At 40.0% G+C, this 23365-nt stretch overlaps 1 protein-coding gene across 3 annotated transcripts in view; it reads left to right on the forward strand.

The window, feature by feature from the left end:
• The window catches only part of FMN2 (formin 2), a 248618-nt gene that overhangs the window by 42836 nt on the left and 182417 nt on the right, over window positions 1-23365 (forward strand). For all 3 annotated transcript variants that reach the window (XM_037895301.2, XM_043543314.1, XM_037895302.2), the window contains one exon: window positions 2909-3075. In XM_037895301.2, coding sequence (XP_037751229.1) covers window positions 2909-3075 — 167 coding nt within the window. The remainder of the gene's footprint in view (window positions 1-2908; window positions 3076-23365) is intronic.

Consider the following 23365-nt stretch of genomic DNA (forward strand, 5'->3'; position numbering starts at 1 on the left):
ATCATAAATTGGAGAGGAAACATACAATACAGATAGAGAGCATGATGAGGAATGTACAATGTTATTTTTGAATCCAGAAACCCATTTAATCAGTCAAACTGTTTAAAAATATGTATATTGTCTGAAGCCTATAATATGGTTTAATGTTTAAACGAGATTTTTTTTTAAAGTAGTAAGTAATTTACCAATGAATACTATATCTGTTTAAATTGAGTAAATGGGAACGAAATCTTTGGTTAAGTATGCTGTTTCATTGAACAAATATTTAAGGTTAAAGTCCTTTGCTAAGACTGCCAACAAGGGTGCTGTTTCAAAGACCAGAGAATCATCAGGCAGGGGTGTCACACTTACTTTCTTATCACTAGAAGGAGTTCCTCTGTCTGGTTTAAGGCATAGTTGCCCAAATCTTCCAAAAGAACTAGTGATTTTTGGGTTTCCAAGTTGCCACTTTAAAGAGGCCTGACTTTCAGAATCGGGCCCCTCAAAAATCACCGGTTGCTTTTAGCAATTTGGCCCACTATGGGGAAGCATGCATTGCTGTTGGCTATTCTTTCACAAGCCCAGTTAAAATCATCTTAGAAATCTCTTTTCAGACTTAACTGTGCATTAATATGAAAACTGATCATTTGCTGCTTATCGTGCCATTTAATTGTACTGTGTGGTCTTTCTTTCATTTTACAAGTATCCAGAAAATAGCAGGATTTGGTGGTGGCTGACTTTTCTTCTAATAAGAATGTTGATCTGCTTTAAAGGAACATTATTTTGTTGTTGTTGTTGTTGTTACAGCGTAATTGGAAACAGTGGTTGCTGCTCTGAAGAGAGAGGCAAAGCCCTATCAAAAACTTGGCTGTCATAACTCCTTTGTTGTGGGCCCATGGATTTGCTTTGTTTTAAGGCAGTTTCTGTTGTATACCAATCACACTGTACAAAAGGGAAAGATTAATTTCAAACCAGTATTCTAGGTGTACTAAACCCAAACAATATATTGCCTATTTAGAAGGCCAGTTTCCTATATTTATTAAATATAAACAGAGGTGTTGTCAGTACAAGCTACATTTTTACATAAACACTAAAATGGAGGGTGTTAAAGGGGTGCTAAGCAAGATACATTATCACCATTATACAGATGGTGAAAAGAGTGGACAGAGAAGTTAGACAACTTGTTTGAGGTCAGAAAGCAAGTCAGTTGTATAGCACATAACAGAACTGAAGTTTCTTGCCAGCCAAGTACCTGGATCCATTAGACCATATAGTATTGTAGTGAAAGATAGGGACTCAAAGAGAGTATTAATTGACACAATGAAAAGAAATGGCCTTCTAAACTATCAAATCTTTTAGATTTGAAAAGTGAACATCAAATCTTAGATTTATTTTTCTTTTTTTCTTTCATGATTTTAAACCACCTGCTGTTCGTGTACAATCCTAGAATCAGGTATTACCCTATCTGTAAAATCTCCTCAGTGAAATTGGAAAGCCTCAATATTTCAATATGTCTGAAGCCTGCATTTTGTTCAGAAAACTGGATGCCTTTTGCGAAACAGCCTGTGAAAATTTCATTTAGTTTAAAATCATTCTTCACATAGAAATGTTTGAAATTTCTTGCATTCTAATGAGAAAACCACATTTCATGAAAAGCAAAATGCCCTGTAATTCCAATTATTTGTTTTAGTAAAACTCTGGAAAATGCTTTGATGGCTTTGGCAGGTGTTGGATTGTGATGATTGTTACCGTTTTGGCCACAAATTGTATATGCAGCTAGTCCGTGCTAAAACATTCTACTAATTTTGTTGCTCCTATGTTTCCTCTTCTCCTGCACTTGTTCCATCCATTTATTATGTCTTGTAAACGGGAACAACCTTAACTTTGGCCTTTCCTGATTTATCTGTTTTTAAATGCTTAACCAGGCAACTTTTAATAGTCTTTTTAGTATATATTTCTGCATTACATGTGACTGTGTAACTAATCTGTTTTTTTTTTTTTTTTTAATTCTCCATTTGGCTAGACTTGTACAGTACTAGGTTCTTGGGACCTGACAGTATTGTCATCTGTTAAGCATTTTGCAAGAACAACCTGCTCAAGTTCAGGGCCTTTCATATTTTATTGGTGAAGAGAATATTTGGGGCACAAAATCCAGGGTTTAGTCCTATAGGAGGCAACTTCCGTTGAACCTGTGCCTCTGTGTACAGAGGTCTGTGTTAAAATGATTCTCTTCTGGCCTGGAGCACTCTGCAACATTTGAAGCTCCATAAGTGTCACTCTTAAATGGCCAGCAATTATGATTTCTTCAAATGACATTGGCACTCTCTCCTGAGAAGTACAACACCGACTCTAGAATACTAGTATTCTCTTCTGTGTAGTTCAAGACCAAGAGCTAGGAGTTGGGAGACTTTGGTTCTATTCTTGGCTTTGTAACAGCTTGCTATGTGACCGTGAACAAGTTACTTAACCCTGTTGTACCTCATGTTCCCCGTATAGAAAATGGTGTAATGTATACTTGACTTTTGAGGGCCTGTGATAAAACAAATAACTATATAAATGCAAAGTATAATTTAATTATGTTTCTCATAGCAGGAGACTGATTCTAGAATGGGAATTCAAGACTCTTGTTTGTATAGTACAACTGCTAGGCCACTTGAGCCAACTTGATGTATATTTTCTCTTTCAAGCCCTATAAACAATAAGTAGTATTAAAACTTTAATTTGTATAATTCTTAAACTAGTGCATAGAGATTTATTTTTACTTGAAGGTTGATCTGCTGACTTGTCGGGTATGCTGACAAACTTGATGGTTTTTGATGTCTGTACTTGTCAAGCTCTTTATTTCAGGAGTGAGGTAAAATATCTTTCTTTTTTTTATTCTACAAAGATTATTACAAATTATCATTGGTCTATTATATAATCTTTGCAGGACGAACTCTCCTGGAAAAATTGTTCAGCCAGCAGGAGAATGCCCCACAGGAAGAAGCAGAAAAGCTATGTTCTAGGATCATTGCGATGGGGCTCCTACTTCCTTTCAGTGATTGTTTCAGAGAACCATGTAATCAGAGTGCGCATCAGAGCACACCCACATTTGATGTAAGTTGCAGAATTTATATTGTAGATATTTCTTATGAACAATTTTAATTATCAGTGGTTTGATACCTATCAATCTAGGAAAATTCTCCTCTTAGAGAACTCTTCCCCCCCCCTCCCCCCCGTGATCAAGTGACTAAAATTGTCCTATTAAATGTGGGCAACTAAAGTTAGTGTTTGGGTTCATACATGTTCAAGACTGGATATACAAAATATACTGGAAACAATTATTTTCCTTTCCCATAACATGTTCTCCTTCAAGATTTGAGAGCATAATGGTAGTGTTTGCCATGTTGCTGTACTGTAGCTGTTATTTTCACTAATTTACACCAACCATCTTCTCTTTTTTTTTGTAGGAAGGTATACATAGCTTTCTGCATTTCAACCATGAGATCATACCTCCTGCAAGTCCAGTGGTAGCTTCACTGGAAAACCAACAGTATACCATTCTGTCAGTGCCAGATTAAGTCATTTTTGGGGCCAGATGTACAATGGCAATTGGGGGGACATCTTCCCTGCTTCTAGGGAGAGGGATTGGGTCCGACCCTCAGACTTAGAGGCCCTAGATTGTGTGTGTTGGAGAACAAACCCACCCTGACCTCACCCTGTAGAGGAACCTGCACCGCAGAGCTAGCCCAGCTCCTTGCTCTGCTGCTGCCACAGTGTGCAGACAGGACTCTTACTGGCTGTCATAAATATAAAGGGAAGGTTAACCACCTTTCTGTATACAGTGCTGTAAAATCCTTCCTGGCCAGAGGCAAAATGCTTTTACCTGTAAAGGGTTAAGAAGCTCAAGTAACCTGGCTGGTACCTGACCAAAATGGCCAATAAGGGGACAAGATACTTTCAAATCTGGGGTGGCGGGGGGGAAGGTTTTCTCTGTCTGTGTGATGCCTCTGCCAGGGACAGATCAAGAAAGCAAGCAATCCATCACCTATAGAGTTAGTAAGTATTCTAGCTAGGAAATGCGTTAGATTTTCTTTTGTTTTTGGCTTGTGAAATTTGCTGTGCTGGAGGGAATGTGTATCCCTGTTTTTGTGTTCTTTTGTAACTTCAGGTTTTGCCTAGAGGGTTTCTCTATGTTTTGAATCTGACTGCCTGTGAGATTATCTTCCATTGTAATCTTATGAAGTGTTTCTTTTATCTTTTTTTGTTCTTCTAATGAAGTTCTGTTTTTTGAGACTCTGATTGGGGTTTTAGTGTCCTAAAAACCAAGGCTGGTCTGTGCTCATCTTGTTTATTCTAAAGCCTCCCCGGGAAAGGGGGTGTAAGGTTTGGGGAGGATATTTTGGGGAAAGACGTCTCCAAGTGGTCTCTTCCATGATTCTTTGTTAAATCGCTTCATGGTGGCAGCATACTGAATCCCAGATATGGGAATTTTGTGTCCCGGGAAAGTTTTAACTTAAGCTGGTAGAAATAAACTTAGGGGGTCTTTCATGCGGGTCCCCACATCTGTAATCCAGAGTTCAGAGTGGGGAAGGAACCCTGACACTGGCTCTAAGTTCTTTTGTATGTTTCTGCCTCCCTTCCCCCAACGCTCCAAGATGGGGGCCCTGTGCAAGTGTACTAAGTGCATAGTTTGATAATCTGGACCTGCATGTTGCCATGAAACTCCACAGAACTCCGGTGCAATGTCTACTCTAGGGTTTTTTTTTTGTTTTTTGTTTTTTTTACAGTGGGAGTCCTAGAATTGACCTTGAGAGGTCATCTGCACTCATGGCAGGACTGAGTATTATCTAGACCATCTCTGAGAGGTGTTTTTCTAACCTTCTCTTAAAAATCTCCAATGATGGAGATTCCACAATCTCCCCAGGCAGTTTATTCCATGCTTAACTACCCTATTAGGAAGCTTTTCCTAATGTCTTAAGAAGATAAGAATGGCCATACTGGATCAGACCAAAAGTCCATCTAGCCCAGTATCCTGTCTTTCGACAGTGGCCAATGCCAAGTGCCCCAGAGGGAATGAACAGAACAGGTAATCAAGTGATCCATCCCCTGTCGCCCATTGCCAGAACCTAAACTGCCCTTGCTGCAATTTAAGCTCATTGCTTCTTGTCCTATCCTCGTAGGTTAAGTAGAACCATTTTCCCCTCCTCCTTGTAACAGCTGTTTATATACTTGAAAACTGTTACCATGTCCCCTATCCATCTTCTTTTCTTCAGACTAAACATGCCCATTTGTTTTCAATCTTCCCTCATAGGTCATGTTTTCTAGACCTTTAATCATTTTTATTTCTCTTCTCTGGACATTCTCCAGTTTGTCCACATCTTTCCTGAAGTGTGGCACCCATAACTGGATACAATAGTCCAGTTGAGGCCTAATCAGCATGGAGTAAAGCGGAAGAATTACTTCTTGTGTCTTGCTTATGACATACCTGCTAATACATCCCAGCATGATGTTTGCTTCCCCCCCCCACCCCCAACAGTGTTACAGTGTTGACTCATATTTAGCTTTTGATCCACTATGACCCCCAGATCCCTTTCTGCAGTCCTCTTTCCTTGGCCGTCTTTCCCATTTGTCTATGTGCAACTGATTGTTCCTTCCTAAGTGGAGTATTTTGCATTTGTCCTTATTGCATTTCATTCTGTTTACGTCAGACCATTTCTCCAGTTTGTCCAGATCATTTTGAATTTTAATCCTATCCTCCAAAGCACTTGCAACCCCTCCCAGCTTGGTATCGTCCACATATTTATAAGTGTACCCTTTATGTCATTATTTAAACCACTGGTGAAGATTTAGAACAGAACTGGATCCAGAACTGATCCCTGCAGGAGCTCACTTGACATGCCCTTCCAGTTTGACAGTGAACCACTGATAACTATTCTCTGGGAATGGTTTTCCAACCAGTTCTGCACCCTCCTTGTAGGCAGTAGTGTAGCTCCCGCTCTGAGCACAAGTGGTGCCTTTTTTTTTAATTTTTACTCACCCGGCGGTGCTCCGAGTCTTCAGCAGCGGGTGCCTTCACGCGCTCCGGCTTCTTGGTGGCGAGTGCCACCCGGTGTGTACAAGCGAGTGGCATCTTTTTTTATGTCCGCTGCCCCTGTTCGCTTTACCTAGCTACGCCACTGCTTATAGGAGTTCCATCTAAGTAGTATTTCCCTAATTTGTTTATAAGACGATCATGTAAGACAGTATCAAAAGCCTTACTAAAGTCAAGATATACTACATCTACTGTTTTTCCCCTTATCCACAGGCTTGTTACCATTTCAGCGAAAGCTGTTAGGTTGGTTTGACATGATTTCTTCTTGACAAATCCATGCTGACTGTTACTTATCAACTTATTATCTTCCAGGTGTCTGCAAATTGATTGCTTAATTATTTGCTCCGTTATCTTTCTGGATACTATCCGCTTTTTATAGATGGGCGCTATATTTGCCCTTTTCCAGTTCTCTGGAATTTCACCCTTTTTTCCGTGACTTTTTGAAGATAATCACTAAGGTTAGGCTCAGATATGTCCTCAGTCAGCTCCTTGAGTATACTAGGATATATTTCATCAGGCCCTGGTGACTTGAAAACATCTTACTTGCCTAAGTAATTTTAACTATTTTTTTCCCTATTTAAGCCTCTGATCCTACCACATTTCCACTGGTATTCATTGTTAGATGTCCAGTTTCTATTACACTTTTTTGGTGAAACTGGAACAAAAAAGTCATTTAGCCCTACTGCCATTTCCACATTTTCTGTTTGTTTTTTCCCCTCAGTGAGTAATGGGCCTGCACCATCCTTGGTTTTTCTCTTGCTTCTAATATATTTGTAGAATTTTTTCTTTGTTACCCTTTGTCTCTAGCTAGTTTAATTTCATTTTGTGCCTTGGCCTTTCTAATTTCGTCCCTATATACTTGAGTTATTTATTTATATTCATCCTTTATAATTTGACCTAGTTTCCATTTTTTGTAGGTTTCTTTTTTTTGAGTTTCAGATAAAGCATCTGAACAAAGCATAATGGTGGGTGAGTTAGGTTTAGGAGTGGAGCAGTGCCTGCTGCCGGAAGTAACCAGCAGTCAGTGTCCTCCCTGTGACAGAGCCATACCATCCTCTCCCGGGGGCGTGACAGCAGTCCTCTCTGCCTGGACAGCGTCCTCAACCTTGGACATCTCCATAGGAATACTCTCAATGAATTACTCACGTGTATGAATGCTCCTCAGCCTGGCCACCTCCTCTTGTAGTTCTCTCACCTGCTTCCGAAGAGATTCCACCAGCAGGCACCTTTCACACTGGATGGTCCTTGCAGCCTGGCTTTCTATGAGTGGAAAATGCAGGCCACAGTCTCTGCAAATCCACACCAGGATCTGGGTAGAGGCATCCATGGTTAGGTTCTTTGTCTGGATGCCGGTGGAGGAAACGAGAGCAGCATTGGCACTGGCAATGCAGCCTTTCTTCCATAGTGATTATATGATGAAATATAATGCTAGTGTAGGCCAGCTGCTGGCATTTTAACTGCTGTGTCATTTATGTCCATGTTCTGTCTGCAGTTAGCTGGCTCTGGTGCTATCACTGGTGGAGCTGCACTATTATTACCAATGGCTTGAAATGTTGAGGTTGGGTCGGTGAGGGGGGAAGTCTAGTGTAGACTGAGATGCAGTTGCCCTTTCCTTCTCCAGAATAAAAAACTCGGGCACTAGTAGGTCATTTTAATTATTACCTAGGTTTTTTTTTATTGTGGAACACTCTCTTCTTCTTCATATGATCTTGGTGACATGGCCTTTTTATGTTTACTTTGATCAAGATAGTTAATATAGTTCTCTGCACTTTACATGTTCAAAGTGCTGTATGCGTATTAGCTAATCCTCACAATACCTTTGTGGGATAGTATCTCCATTTTATACTTGAGGAAACTGAGGCATAGAGAAGCTATATGATGTACCCGAGGAGACCTAGTGAGTTAGTGGCATAACTGAGATGAAACTCCAGGCTTCCTGATTTTCAGAGTGTAATGCTTTTCTAAAGAGTAGCTAATATTGTAATTTAACCATTAGTAAAATACAAAACTGAAATGACCGTAGCTGGAATACGTCTGTCTAGACCATTTTTTTGTTTATCGTCCTAGTCATCTATCCCAGGTAATTCAGTTCGTGTGGCGCATAACTCCTGGATTCATCTGAGAATAGCTGACAGTCTCTATCAAGAAGTTTTGTGATCTGATTTTGGGACTGAATTAAAGATGTTGTTAAATTGGCACTTAAAACTATTTCAGGCAATTGTAAAACACTGTGGAGATTATAAAATTGAAAGTCAGGAAGCCTGGTTATTGCCTAAAGTTACTAAAGAGCTTAGGGGAAAAATGACCCATTGTTTTTAGTGTCACTGTTTCAGGGTTAACTGTGCCCTTGACTCTCCCTGTGGCCTTCCTTGAGGGCATCTATTTAAGGTTTCAGGCTCCCGGCCATCACTTCTCTGGTAGAAACCTGTTTCACTTCACTCTGGACCAGGGGTTTAGGCTTGCAGTTCCTCTGCACCTCTCTGTGACTTCCCCAGCAGATCTGACCAAGGTCTAGTGCTTGAGGTTAAATCATTCACCGGGGCTACAACAGTGTACACCAGTTACCAACCAGTCTTCATTTAAAAAAAACTAGGGCTGTCAAGCGATTAAAAACATTAATCATGATTAATTGTGTGATTAAAAAAATGAATCGCACAATTAATCTCACTGTTCAACAATAATAGAATACTATTTATTTAAATATTTTGGATGTTTTCTACATTTTCAAATATATTGATTTCAATTACAACACAGAATACAAAGTGTACAGTGCTCACTTTATATTTATTTTTGATTAAAGTGTTTGCAATGTAAAAAGACAAAAGAAATAGTATTTTTCAATTCACCTAATACAAGTACTGTAATGCAATTTCTTTATCATGAAAGTTGAACTTACAAATATAGAATTATGTACAAAAATACTGCATTCAGAAATAAAACAATGTAAAATTTTAGACCTTGCAAGTCCACTCAGTCCTATTCTTGTTCAGTCAATCCCTCAGACAAACAAGTTTGTTTACATTTGCAGGAGATAATGCTGCCCACTTCTTGTTTACAATGTCACCAGAAAGTGAGAACAGGTGTTCTCATGGCATGTCGCAAGGTATTTATGTACTGGATGCGCATGCGTTGCAGGGGACATTTGTCCATGTTGATGACGGGTTCTGCTCGAAAACCATCCAAAGCATTGTGGACTGAAGCATGTTCATTGTCATTATCTGAGTCAGATGCCACCAGCAGAAGGTTGATTTTCTTTTTTCGTGGTTTGGGTTCTGTAGTTTCCGCATCGGAGTGTTGCTCTTTTAAGACTTCTGAAAGCATGCTCCACACCTCATCCCTCTCAGATTTTGGAAGATTCTTAAATCTTAGGTCGAGTGCTGTAGCTATTTTTAGAAATCTCACATTGGTACCTTCATTGCGTTTTGTCAATTCTGCAGTGAAAGTGTTCTTAAAACGAACAACTACATGTGCTGGGTCATCATCCGAGACTGGCGTAACATGAAATATATGGCAGAATGTGGGTAAAACAGTGCAGGGGATGTACAGTTCTCCCCCAAGGAGTTCAGTCACAAATTTAATTAACGCATTACTTTTTTAATGAGTGTCATCAGCATGGAAGCATGTCCTCTGGAATGGTGGTCGAAGCATGAAGGGGCATACAAATGTTTAGCATATCTGGCATGTAAATACCTTGCAATGCTGGCTACAAAAGTGCCATGCAAATGCCTGTTTTCACTTTCTGGTGACATTATAAATAAGAGGGCAGCATTATCTCCTGTAAATGTAAACAAACTTGTTTGTCTTAGCGATTGGCAGAACAAGAATTAGGACTGACTGGACTTGTAGGCTCTGAAGTTTCACATTGTTTTGTTTTTGAGTGCAGTTATGTAACAAAAAAAAAATCTACATTTGCAAGTTGCACTTTCATGACAAAGAGATTGCACTACAGTACTTGTATTAAATGATTGAAAAAAACGATTTCTTCTGTTTATCATTTTTACAGTGCAAGTATTTGTAATCAAAATATACACTTTGATTTCAGTTACAACACGTAATACAAGATGTATGAAAACGTAGAAAAACCTCCAACGTATTTAATACATTTCAATTGGTAGTCTCTTGTTTAACAGTGTGATTAAAACTGCGATTATTTTTTTTGAGGTAATTGCGTGAGTTAACTGTGGTTAATCGACAGCCCTAAAAATACATTTATTCATAAGGTAAAAGAGAAAACATTTTTAAAAAAAATAAAAGTTCCTACATACTTACTACATGCTTCTCAGAGGTCACCCTCAACTTCAGCATAGGGCTCTACTCAGTATTAGTCTTTCCAAACCTTCAACAAGGTTTGGAGTCCTCCTAGAATCCAAGGTCCTGTCCGTTTATTGCATTTACAAGAAGACTGTGTGTCAGTTTAAACTCAGCCTTTTTATGGCAAAAGCCCTTTCTTTGTCTGGTGGTTTCTGGAAAACCAAGTCTGAACCAGTATATGTAGACTTTCCCGGGGGGGTGGTACCACTCTGGAGGTGTTTACAACCTGAGTGATTCGCCTTAGTTACCCCCAACAGTGTTTGTTCCTGGAGGAGCTGTGGTAACTCCCTCCCCTGGAGTTGCAACAATTCATGGCCCATAGTGATGTGCTCCGCTCCCCAAAGATATTGCATGTGGTTGTAATATCTGTCACAGGTTCAGTTTCAGCATTTGGGCAGCATTTTATATATGAGGTTTATATATATAGATGAGAGGTTTTTTGCCGGAGTGGTGGGTGAAATTCTGTGGCCTGCGTTGTGCAGGAGGTCAGACTAGATGATAATGGTCCCTTCTGACCTAAATATCTATGAATCTGTGATCAGTTTTACTATTTCTGCCATATAGTCAGATAATCAGTTTTCCCCTTTTGTTTGTGGGTTTTGGATATAGCAATATGTGAGAGAGAAACTTTTTTTTTTTAATAGAAAAATGGAACTGTAAAACTAGAAGGTCTGGTAGGGAGCACCAGGGACAAATGTTGTAGCTGAAACTACTTTTCTAATTCATTTTTTCTTTTAATTGATTGTTTCTTTGATTAATTGTTGAGTTGACTATGTCCCTTTAACATTTTTTTTTTGTTTAAATGTTTTGGTATTTTTTAACTCTGTGTGACACATGATTTATAGCTTTGGTGCACTGGTGGTTGCTGCAATTCACCTTGAGTGACAAGGAGCAGCAAGAAATTGTACCATATACATTTTTGACAGCTCACCGCTTCAGGCCCTCTTACTTGAAAATTTGTGTAGTGAACTTCCTCAGATTTCCTGATAACGTTCTTTTCTACATGCATTTAAGGAAAATGCAGCAAAGTGCCCCACGTAAAAATATTATAACTGATCATTGCTTGTTTTATTTTGTTCAAATTGGGCCAAGAAATAAGAAAAACACCATTGCTTATTGTAAGTAAGATGATTATTCTGGAAGTCTTTCACCAATCATGCTGGTTAGAGGACAGAATAGCTGAAGAAGTGGGATCTGTGGCCAGCTATGGAGTTTTATGAGCATTTGCTTCAGCCTCATCCATTTAAGATTTTATTGGCCTACCAAGATTGACAGTATTATTTTGAAACTAGTCATGAGTCAGATACCATGTGATTGACTCAGTATAAGAACCTGAGCAGAATAGATCATTCTTCCTGCAGTGTGATAATGGCAAAATGTTTTACTGTTGCAGCTTCAGTGATCACTTTTTTTGTTAGAGCTTCTGTGGAAGAAGAGGCTAACTACTATTTGGTCATGCAGGAAAATCTAATAAACAGGTTACTGTCTAGAAGATGTAGTATATGTTGTTTTCTCTCAGGAAGGAAGAGTTCTTCAGAATCCAGACATTTCCAGGTGCTTTAATTTCATATATACGTTCCATAAAATACCAAGACCAAGTCAAACTCAGAAAGTCCTTAGTCCTTCTTCTCTTCCTCTAAATCTCATCCACAAACACAAATTCAACTACCACCTCTAGGATAATTCCCAGATTACCTCTACTCCAGTCCTGTCTCATTCTATCCAAACTGTCTCTCTGACATCTCCTTGTTGATGTCTAGCTGTCAGCTCAAGATCAATGTGATTTAAACAGGGCTCCCAAACTTCCCTCCCTCCTTAGAGTGGATTTTTAAAAGCCCTCATCATTGCCTAATCCATTGATTTCAAGGGGAACAGAATTAGATTAATAAGCATTTTTGAGAATCTCTTCTTTAGTGCTTAAAAAAAGAGTAAAACACTATAGAACTGTAGCACCTGCTCTACCTTTACTTCCAAAGCTAGAAAACCAAGCTAAACCTCATATACGCCCTTCTGTTCACTTCTAAATTAATCAAACGTGCCACTTAAACCTGTTGCCTCAAGTTCCTCTCATACAATCCATCCTGGATCTCATCTAGTTTGGCTTCTGCCTTTCCACTATACTGAAATCAAGTGACTCTTTCCTGCTCAAAAAGCAGTTCTGTACTCCTCCGTGAGCTCTCTGTTACTTTTGACACTGGCAATCACATACATTTTATGATATTGTTATCTTTTGTGACTCTCCTATACTCATTTTTTTCCTGCCTCTCTGTGCTTTCAGCTTGTCTTTTCCTGGGTCGTCATCGTTCTCTCTCCTATAGGGCTTCTTTGTTCTCTGTGGGAGATCACATGCATTCACACGGTTTCAGTTCTATCTTTATACAATTGAATCAGACCTTTCTCCCCTTTGATCTCAGTTCACTTCTGTTTTTGAATTTTGTTTATATGTTTGTAGTTGCCAGGTTGTGGTATATAATGAGAGCAATTGAAGGAGTCTGTTTACACTATTGTCTAATGATCGTCAGCAATGCCCAGAACATGGGATGAACATTTTTTTTAAACATAAATGTGTATAATCTGAGAGATATAAATCTCATCCTCTTCATCTGATATCCCTTCCTCTGTCTTCCAGTCAATTGAAGCATAGCATAGCTAAAGCTGAACTCCTGCCACTTCCCTCCGGGCCCCACATTTTCCATCACTTCTGATAACGCTGTCATCTCTCATCTCACTTATACCTTTAACCTAGTTGGTCACCTTCAATTCCTCTGTGTTTTGCTAGTTTGTATCAAAATCTTTCCCCTGCTTCCTCAGTAGCATTTCAAAGGTCTATCATTTTCTTTATGTCCAAACACCCCAAACTTTCATTCAGTTCTCATTTCCATCTTAACGTCTGTAACCTCCCCCCTCTGCATTAGGCAAGCTGTTTTATCCTCCTCCTTCTCCTCCATGCTCCTCAGGTGCCATTGAGAGAACAGGAGTCTCTGATCATTTCTGTGCCTGATCTCACAGTGGCCCTTGGATATCAGGGGAGGCAGGAAAAGTTCTGCTCTGCTCTTTTAGCCCTGTGGTGGTGCCTGCTCAGTTGATCCATGGGGATGGTATGTACTAACTCGGGTCTGCACATAGTTGTGTGGGGTGAACCATGCTCAGTGCAGACAGAATGTTCAGAGAATTTAGCTGCTAGCTTCAAACAAGCTTCTATTGAGTATATGATCTGTAATTTTCAGAGGCTTATACCGTGGCCACAGGGATGACCCTCTTGTCAAATTTCAAATTTCAGCTACAAAGGATGGAGGGTCTTGAGCTTCTCAGTGAAATTGGTGTAAGAATGTAACATGGGGAAAACCAACATTTTTACCTAATCTGGTTCTTGGAAAAAGCCAGATTATTTTAGTTGATACTTCCTCTCCCCAAGCCCCCCACACTGAAGCAAACATCTGGCATGGAAAATTGCAAGCCCAAAGGTTTTAATTCGGAAAAAGTTATGAGCAACTGAAAACAGATGGCATCAGATAACTTTAACTACAGGTCTCGCTACCAGATCTGCCAAAAATAATAAAAAGGTGAGTTAATGTATTAAAACAGAAGCTGCAAAATGATGCAATAAGTTGAAATTTCCAAAACTACTGGTTCTCTCTTAGAGATGAAGTTAATTGGCTCTTAGAGGCCATACATTCTTGTTGGCCATGACATAATTTTGTTGTCTTTAGTTCTCAGCGTGGTTTCATATCTTCTTAAAAATTGTATTTGAAAGCAGTACAACAATATACAAATTAACATACGATGTATAGCAAAGACTGGTTGGAGAAATCCATACAAACAATATTCACTCAGTAACCAATTATTGTGAAACTTTAAAAAGGAAACATTTAAAAGAACTCTTTGGTCCAAAGTGTTCTAATTATTTAGATATGCTGATACTTTTATGTTCTTTTTTTATTGGCATTTAGGATAAGTATATTGAACACTTGAAAGAGATCTATATGCCAGCCCTTAATTACTAAGGTATATTTTCTTGTACTATAGTAATAAGATTATTGAGCAGTGTTTCTAAGCTTTTTAGCACATTACCCCATTACATTATCCTATTATAGTAGTAAGGTTCAGCTGGCTAAGCAGTTCATCTTTGGCAGGTTGATACCTGTTGAAACCTGTTTAGCAGTAACCTGTTAGCTATGGCTGCATGTCCTAATGGTTAGTAAAATCTCAACTCCCGGTGAGTTCCTCTATATTAGTTAGAGTGTATTAGCTACTTGTTTCGAGAGCCATAAAAATAGCAGTCTCTGTGGGGCCATCAGCAGGTTCCAACAGTGTATTTACTAAATTTGTTGTACTTTAAAACTAAGGTGTTTCAGATGCTTATAAAAAGATCTGCCAATTTGCTATCCACACCAGACCACTGTATTTAACTTTATCATGCTATTTGAAGTATTCCCTGTATTTAGAATGGGAAATAGTGTAAACGCAATGTGGTGAATTTAACTATTGTAAGTCGTAAATATCCAGTCCTTAATGATGCCTGCTTGGCTAATTCATACAATATGGTATTGAGTTAGGGACTCTTCCCCTTGTCCCCCTTCCTCTCCTCCCCTCCCCCCCCCCCAAGAGTTGTTTTTCTCCTTTCTTGGAAGCCACTCCAAGCAGTCATCTGATTCTTTGGACATGGTATTTAAAGATTTGAATTCTTTCTACTTCAAAATTGCTCAGGCCATTGTTTAATTTTTGCTTTTTAACACTCTTTGTATATGTGTTTTTAGACTGAGATTGAGGCTGGAGGGTCTCTGCAGGGTAATTGCAAATGATTAAACAAACTTTTTTTCATTTTAGGTAGTTTATGGCTCTGCAACTATTTTGGTTTGCAATTAACATCATTTAAAATCTTCTCGGTGATAAGCTGTGATCTTATTTCAAGATCTTGTTGTCTCTGCATGGTGCCTCTGTCAGCTCTGTTTTAATTCTGTGGCATTTTTGAAGCATTAGCTTGGTTCACATCTGTCAGTGCTTTCTTCAAGTTCTGCTGAGACTGTTTTCTAACTATGGCTTCCTTGGTAGGACTTCAGCATATTTTAAAATGGGAAGAAGTATAGTTACTTTTTCTAGGATTCATTTTTCCTACCCCAGGTGGTAGACTGCTAACTTTCTACACTGAGTCTCTATATGTAGACAGATGTGTTTGAGATGTTGGGACAGGAAATGCCCCTTTTTTGTGTTTGATGTTTTGGCGCCATAGAAGGCTGACTTGAGAGAGAGCTTCCTGAAAACATAGGCATCCAGGCTCACAGAGCAATATATTTGGTTAACCACAATAATAGAAAACTGCATAAGAATAACATTTCTTCTGTTATCTGCATAGCCACAGCTGGACTGGAGTTTTATTTTAAAAAAATCTGTTTGTCTGCTGAGAGGTAGCAGATGTTGGGGATTTACAGGTCAGTCTCCTGTCAAGGTTCCTTCCCTACTCTGAACTCTAGGGTACAGATGTGGGGACCTGCATGAAAACCTCCTAAGCTTACTTTTACCAGCTTAGGTTAAAACTTCCCCAGGGTACAAACTATTTTACCCTTTGCCCTTGGACTTCCATTGCCACCACCAAACTTTATCTGGGTTCCTGAGAAAACGTTGTTTGGAAACGTCTTTCCCCCCCAAAATCCTCCCAACCCTTGCACCCCACTTCCTGGGGAAGGTTTGGTAAAAATCCTCACCAATTTGCATAAGTGACCACAGACCCAAACCCTTGGATCTTAGAACAATAAAAAAGCATTCAGTTTCCTTACAAGAAGACTTTTAATAGAAGTAAAAAAGAATCACCTCTGTAAAATCAGTATGGTGAATACCTTACAGGGTAGTTAGATTCAAAACATAGAGAATCCCTCTAGGCAAAACCTTAAGTTACAAAAAGGACACACAGACAGGAATATTCATTCTATTCAGCACAGCTATTTTCTCAGCCATTTAAAGAAATCATAATCTAACACATATCTAGCTAGATTACCTACTAAGTTCTAAGACTCCATTCCTGTTCTGTCCCCGGCAAAAGCATCACACAGACAGACACAGACCCTTTGTTTTTCTCCCTCCTCCCAGCTTTTGAAAGTATCTTGTCTCCTCACTGGTCATTTTGGTCAGGTGCCAGCGAGGTTACCTTTAGCCTCTTAACCCTTTACAGGTGAAAGGATTTTTCCTCTGGCCAGGAGGGATTTTAAAGGTGACTACCCTTCACTTTATATTTATGACACTCCTGTTGGAGACGAAATCACTGACAGAGTCTCTGGGTGTTTTCTCCATGTAACTTGTTTTATTTATGCCGTATATACCAGTCATTTTCTGAAGAGTCTTAGCCAAAACACCAATGCTCAGTTCTCAGGAAGCAACTCTGCCCCAAGAACTGACTTTCTTTTGTACAGAGCTTGCAACAGCTCTCCCAAAAGTAACTGTATAACACAGCTAACAACATTTCTTCAAGGACTGTATACTGCTCACCTGCTAAGACATAGAAAATGTAAGAATGTGTAACATCGCCATCTGGTGACTCCTGCTATAACAATATTTGTCACTAGTGAATAATAAAGATATTTTTAAAACAATATCTGAACCTTAAAGGTTTGGGCTAGGATTTTGCCCTGTAACATACAAAACCAGTTTGTCCTCAATCAGTGTTTACAATATTTTAACCATGTAACTTCAGTTGAGATCAATTAAAGCTTTCGTAGCTCCTCTTCCTTCTCAGCTGCCTGGTTATTGATCTCCTAAGTCTTTCCTGTGAAAAGCAGCACTATACCTTAACCCTAATAGTCATAAATTGGGACCAGCTAGATGATCAAAGGGCGGCAGTATTCCCACTGTGCTCCACCCCTTTTTTTGTATTCACAAACCTGGCCTACCTCCACTGGCCTTGCAGCCCAGTTTTGATGTTTTGTTTTGTTTATCCTTATAATCTTGATAATTGGAACAGCAGCAATTTCTGTAAAAGGAGTAATTGAAAAGATCAGCAAGATTTTTATCAGTAACTGAGGTACTGTATGTGGTCACATTTATCATATCATCGGAATGCATCCAGTGAAGTGAGCTATAGCTCACGAAAGCTTATGCTCAGATAAATTGGTTAGTCTCTAAGGTGCCGCAAGTACTCCTTTTCTATTTATCATATAGGAAAGGGCTAGGCTGTTTGTTTGTTTTGTTTTGTTTGAAAGCTCCATTATTGGGAAAAGGGCTACAGTACAAGAAAAGAAAATGGTTTCCTGTAACTTTGCTTTTCTGAAGATATCTTACAGGATTCATATGTTGAATCTTAGTTTCCAAGTGCTAGACAGGCAGAATTTCCAAGGCGGTGGTTGGGGTGCAGGCCAGTCCTCTTCTCCACCCCTTTACAGTGACTGATCGTACCTATGGCTGGCATTCAGTGCAGTGCCTCTCAGTCGAGCACTTTCCCAGGAGCCCAGCATAGATTGGTGATACTCATAGCGTGGTGCAATATCTTCTATCCAGCTGGTGGCTGGAGTTGGATGTAGGGCCTTCCTTAAGGTTTTCGAAAGCAGTGGTTTTAAGGCAGGTCACCTAATCCCCTGGGTGGGTGTGATGATTTGGGGAATCTGTCTGTGCAGTTCATGAACTGTGAGTGAGATTATGAGCTTTCTGTCTTCCCCAAACTGCAAACTCCATTTGGACTGTGTAGCACTTTGCCTTCTCTAGTGTCTGTTTGCCTCCTTGTGGAATTTCAAAGGTGGGTGGCAAAGAGATAAGAACAGGGGGTTGTTGCATTAAATGGTTTGTTAGGGGAGCGGTTGCCTGGCAATGAAGTTTCCTGGTAGGACTCTGTAGTCATCTGTTGAGGCTGATCAGAGAGTCACATGACAGAGCACACTGGAAGGTTAAAAAAGACAGGAGCTGTTCTATTTGTTCTTTTTCACTATTTTTCACCAGCTGAAGATGAGAGACGCTGCTGCATGATCCATATGAATGAGGGGTGGGTGGTGGCTTCTTGAACACAGATGGTCCCCCAAGAGAAGTGTGAGCTAAAATGAGGGGGGAAAGTATGTAGGGTTTATTATTTTTGTATGTATCTCTGTAATTCTTGTGTGATTCATGTAGAGGGCATTAATATGTTAGTGTTGTATGCAATGCCTACTATGTTAGAGGGAAACCAGAAGGCTCACACCTTTGGGTGGAGTTTTGGGAGAAAGTCTGTTGAAGCTACTGGAGTATCTTGGGAATCACTGCTGCTGGCCTGGGCCAGGTGCGCTGAGGGACTCCATTTCTGTGAAGGGATAGCAGACTGAGAGTTGGTGTCCAGGAAATGTGCCAGAGCGAGCAAGGGAGGAAACAGTGCTAATGCTTGCTGAGACCCAAGGAAGCTTAAAATATCCTGGTTTCAGAGTAGCAGCCGTGTCAGTCTCTAAGGTGCCACAAGTACTTCTTTTCTTTTTAAAATATCCTGGAACTCAGAGGCTGGGATTCCCTTTACAGCAATCTGCTGGTTGGCCAGCAGGGGAGCCTGACTAGATTTGTGGCACAGGGTGAAGACATTTCTGAGTTACCACAGTGCAGAAACATCTGTACAGTTTTCTTCGTGATTTTTTTTTCACCCCATGCTCAGGCTTTCCAAAAGCTGACTAACTTTTTTCAACTTTCTAAAGAAAAGGGAATCCCTTCTGTTCCTGAGTCCAACCTGGAAAACTGAAATGCCATCTCAGCCATAAGTATAGTATCATTACTGATATGCTGTTCCTAAAATATCTGTGTCCACTACTAGGACTGAAGCTTGGCACAGATCAGATAGCCATGTTTAATTGCTGCTCTAGTTTTAGCATGGGGATAAAAGGAATTCATAGTTTTGTTGGTAACTTATTTTTAAGGAGAGGTTTATTTTCCGATTTACTTGGCGATATTGATTTCTTCATGTTAAGCATCTATTAAAATAAAGATGGCTCTCTTCAGCTGATTAGAGCATTCTAATGTACTCTGGCTCTTATTTCTGGAACTAAAATCTTACCTGCCCCGTAACAGTCTGTGTGCCAGGAGTCCCTAAGATTCATTTCACAGAGAGCATTTGCACCCACCTTCAGCCCTCTTGCTCCTTCTCTGTTCCGGGAACTTTGCACACAATCTTAGTTGTTGTGCAATGATCCTTGGGGATTCAGAGGTAGCCCTGGGCTCCCTATGTGAATTTTGGGAAAGTTCTATGCCCTAGCCATGATTGATCAGACCTATGGCTAAACAGGTTAAAAAGGAGGTCAGACTAGATGATCACAGTGGTCCCTTCTGGCCTTGGAATCTCTGGAGGAATTGGGCCTGCTTCCAGTCTGAAAACTGACAGAAGTCTCTTGCCTTCAGTGGAGTTCGTCCTGGTTCACAGTGGTGTAGGTGTGGTCAGAATTACTGTCATTGTGCCTCCCTCTTGGAGGTTGTGGTGGGGTTTGATGAACAGTGGCAACTCCCTCCCTCCCTTCTCATCCCACCACACAAAATGCAGCCCTTAATGTTTTGTTTTTCCTCAGTGATATCCAAATGCAGCCAGTTGTCATATCTGTTCAGATTTGTCTTTTTTTGTTTTTTGTTTTTTTTTTGTTTTGGTAGGCTCCTACTGCTGACTTAGGCTTTTTGTGACCAGTTCATACAGACCTGTGTAAATTGATTTCAGTTACACATCCGCAGCATGTATGTCTTTTAACCATTCAGACAGTGGATCCCGGTCCTGGACCCTTTGTGTATCTGTGTATTTGATCGTCTACAGAAAATGCAATCTACGGCAATAAGTGACTGGTTGCTGTGCAGATTAATGTGTTTCCCTAATATAATACCTTCAGTAGCTACTTATTAATTCATAAGATGAATCCCTATCTGCGTCAGAAAAAGAAACATACAAAAGTCACCAGTATATTCAGTGGTCTGCTTGGAGGTCATATTTGTGTTCAGGCAGTTGAGGGAAAACATGAAGATTTTACAGTTGTAACATAATCAGTTCAAATGGAGGTGAAGGACTGCTGAAAAAAAGGCAGAAATAACGGCGTTGTATGACTGGAGAGAGATTTACAAATCTGAAAGTACTTGGATAAATTCTGAACAGCATCTATAAATAGTAATAGACACTCAAAAGTCTATTGATTGGACACTGAAAAGATATCTTCAGATTCTGCAGAGAGAATTTGCCTCACCCCTGTATGAGCGTTCTGCAGTTCTAAAGAAGCAGTCAAAAGTGATGTGGAACGATATGTCGGAGCAGGGATCCTATTCTTGCCATTAAATGGAGCAAACCAGGCTGTGACAGTGGTTACCTTACAATGTGTCCCACAGAAATGAGGTTGGGGAGTAAATGAAGGCTAACACGCTTTAAAAAGTGGGTTATGGTCGTTCCCCTTTTCCCCCATGGAAGTCTGTGCATGTAGCTGCTTTTGAGCAGCAAGAAGTGGAGAGTCTGCGTAAATTCAAAGTTTCGTCATGGTAAGAGCGCTTATCAGTTGTACTTTTAAAAGACATCAAGTGCAGACTAGACAAGGTAGAGCAGGAATTATCTTTGAATGTAAGTACCCAGAGAGAGAGAAGAAACCCTATGAAAGTTCACAGGTTAGCGTATCCTTGCAAGGATGCTATCTGTAATAATGGTAATCATAAGGAGTACTTTTTTTTGTTTCCATTATTACTTTTGTAGTATGAAATTTACCCTATTAAGTGCAGTCTATTTGCCCACCCTCTACTATACTCCTGGGCTGCAATCTTAAGCTTTGTCCACCTAACTTCCCCAGTCAGAGCCAATGCAAGCCTACTGTTGGTTTGTACAGCTGGGGAAAACTTTTCAGAAGGACTAAGCCTCTGCCCTAACTTTGCTTAAACTATAATTCTTGTGCTACCTAGAGTAGCAGTGTTTGGCCTGGCTAACTGAGCCCGTTGTTTAGTTCTTCTCTGTAACAGGATGGCTTGTTTCTTTGGTGGATTATTCCCCCCACCCCTCCTTTGGGATTTGGTTCTGTTTCCCCTTCTGGGTTTCCTTGTTTTGTGTGGTGAGAGAGAATGCCTTATGGATGAAAGGTGTACGGTGGTAAATTCTTTCTTTTTCTTTTTCTTCTTGTTGGTCACTGCAGCATTTATTCCCACCTAGAAAACTAGGAGAAGGACAATAAACTAACAAACAAAAAAAACCCCAAATGTACACTCCTGTGCAAAAGATAATATTGGTGGTTGCTGGGGTACTAATGATAGAAAGAGCCAGATTAGCCAAGCCCTGCTGGATCCACAGGTGCAATAAGTTAGCAATTGAGACCCTGAGACACAGGAAACAGGATCAGGAAATAGAGGAAGCCTAGAGCTCACAGATGGCTTGTGTGTCTGTTATGACTTTGGGCTAAGATGCTTATACATTTATTTAGAGGTTTGATGTGTGTGTTTGTTTTCTTTCCCTTTTGGGGGAGGACTAATACATTTATCTTTCTTTACTTCACCCTCACTAGTCTGGAGCACCCTTACTCTTTATGCTGATCCACTTGTTTTCTGATGCTGTCACAGTGTAATAAGATCCCATCTTTGTGCTTTGGTCCGCTTGTTGGGGGGGTTTTTTAGGCACACGCATACCGAATGATCCCGTAAACAATACGTAGGAGTTTGATCATTTTTTCTGCATTCATTTTTTTAAATTAATTGGTGGTTATGATGAACTGTAGAGAAATCTCTAAATGTTATGCTGCGTGTTTATCACCCTGGACATATAGCTAGATTTATCAGAGCAACTTGGTAGAACAAACCATTAAAAATTTAGTAGTGCGGCACACAACAAAAACATGAGTTGTGTCACTTAGTGTAATAAGTGAAGACTGGTAAGAAAACATTCACAAATGGTGTACAGCAGTGGCTCTCAACCTTTCCAGACTACTGTACCCCTTTCAGGAATCTGATTTGTCTTGGATACTCCCAAGTTTCACCTCACTTAAAAATTACTTGCTTACAAAAACAGACATAAAAATACAGAATTGTCACAGCACACTATTACTGAAAAATTGCTTACTTTCTAATTTTAACATATAATTATAAAATAAAAAATGGAATATCAATATTGTGCTTACATTTCAGTGTACATTATATAGGGCTATATAAACAAGTCATTCTCTCTGAAATTTTAGTTTGTACTGACTTCGCTATCTTTTTCTGTAACCAGTTGTAAAACTCGGTAAATATCTAAATGAGTTTATGTACCCCCTGGAAGACCTCTGACTACCCCCAGGGGTATCATACCCCTGATTGAGAACCACTGGTAAACACTGATGACCAGAGGTCTTTATCCCGTAGATTAAGGTGAGGGTTTTCAGTTTTATGCTTCAGTATGTTGGACTTTTCCAGATCAGTTCCTTGGCCAGAACAGTGACATTGTCAGATACACCATTAATATTCAGTGATGATCCATTTAGATACTGACTTCCTCCCCTTCCTCACTGCACAGTCTGAGCAGTTGATAGCCACTCATGAGTTTATCCTCTCTGAGAGATAGATATGTGCTACCTATGAGTCTCCCTAGAAGGGAGAATATCTGTTTTCATTCTAAAAACAAAAGTAATTTTTTAATCCCTTTTCCTGTAAAGACAGCCTTGGAAATATCAGTGAGGAAACAGGTCACTGGGGTTGAAAGGGACACATAGCAGGGTCTCCATTTTTGCTGAAGTAAGCCAGGGAGAATTACAGTTTCTCCCATTCTCCTCCCCTCAACAAAAACGTGTTTTGGCATGCTTGGTACATGGAAGAAGGCTAGGACATGTGGTATGGATGTTAACCAGGCTGCAACTTTCTTAGTCAAATTATATGTAGGGTTCCTGTCGGGGGACAGCCAAGCGCAGTCGTGCACACCAAATTGATCCTTTGCCAATTCTTATACTACTTCCGGGGGAGCAAATCATCACACTGGGGTGGGAGGTTCTCTGGGTGCCTCCACTTGCCTGCTAGCATCCATTCCCATTTCAGGAGTTGAGATGAGAGGGGACCTCAGCCCCCAGCCAGCACTGCCATGAAGTGCATTGGTGGGGC

Source organism: Chelonia mydas, chromosome 3 (assembly GCF_015237465.2).
Source record: "Chelonia mydas isolate rCheMyd1 chromosome 3, rCheMyd1.pri.v2, whole genome shotgun sequence".
NCBI lineage: Eukaryota > Metazoa > Chordata > Testudines > Cheloniidae > Chelonia > Chelonia mydas.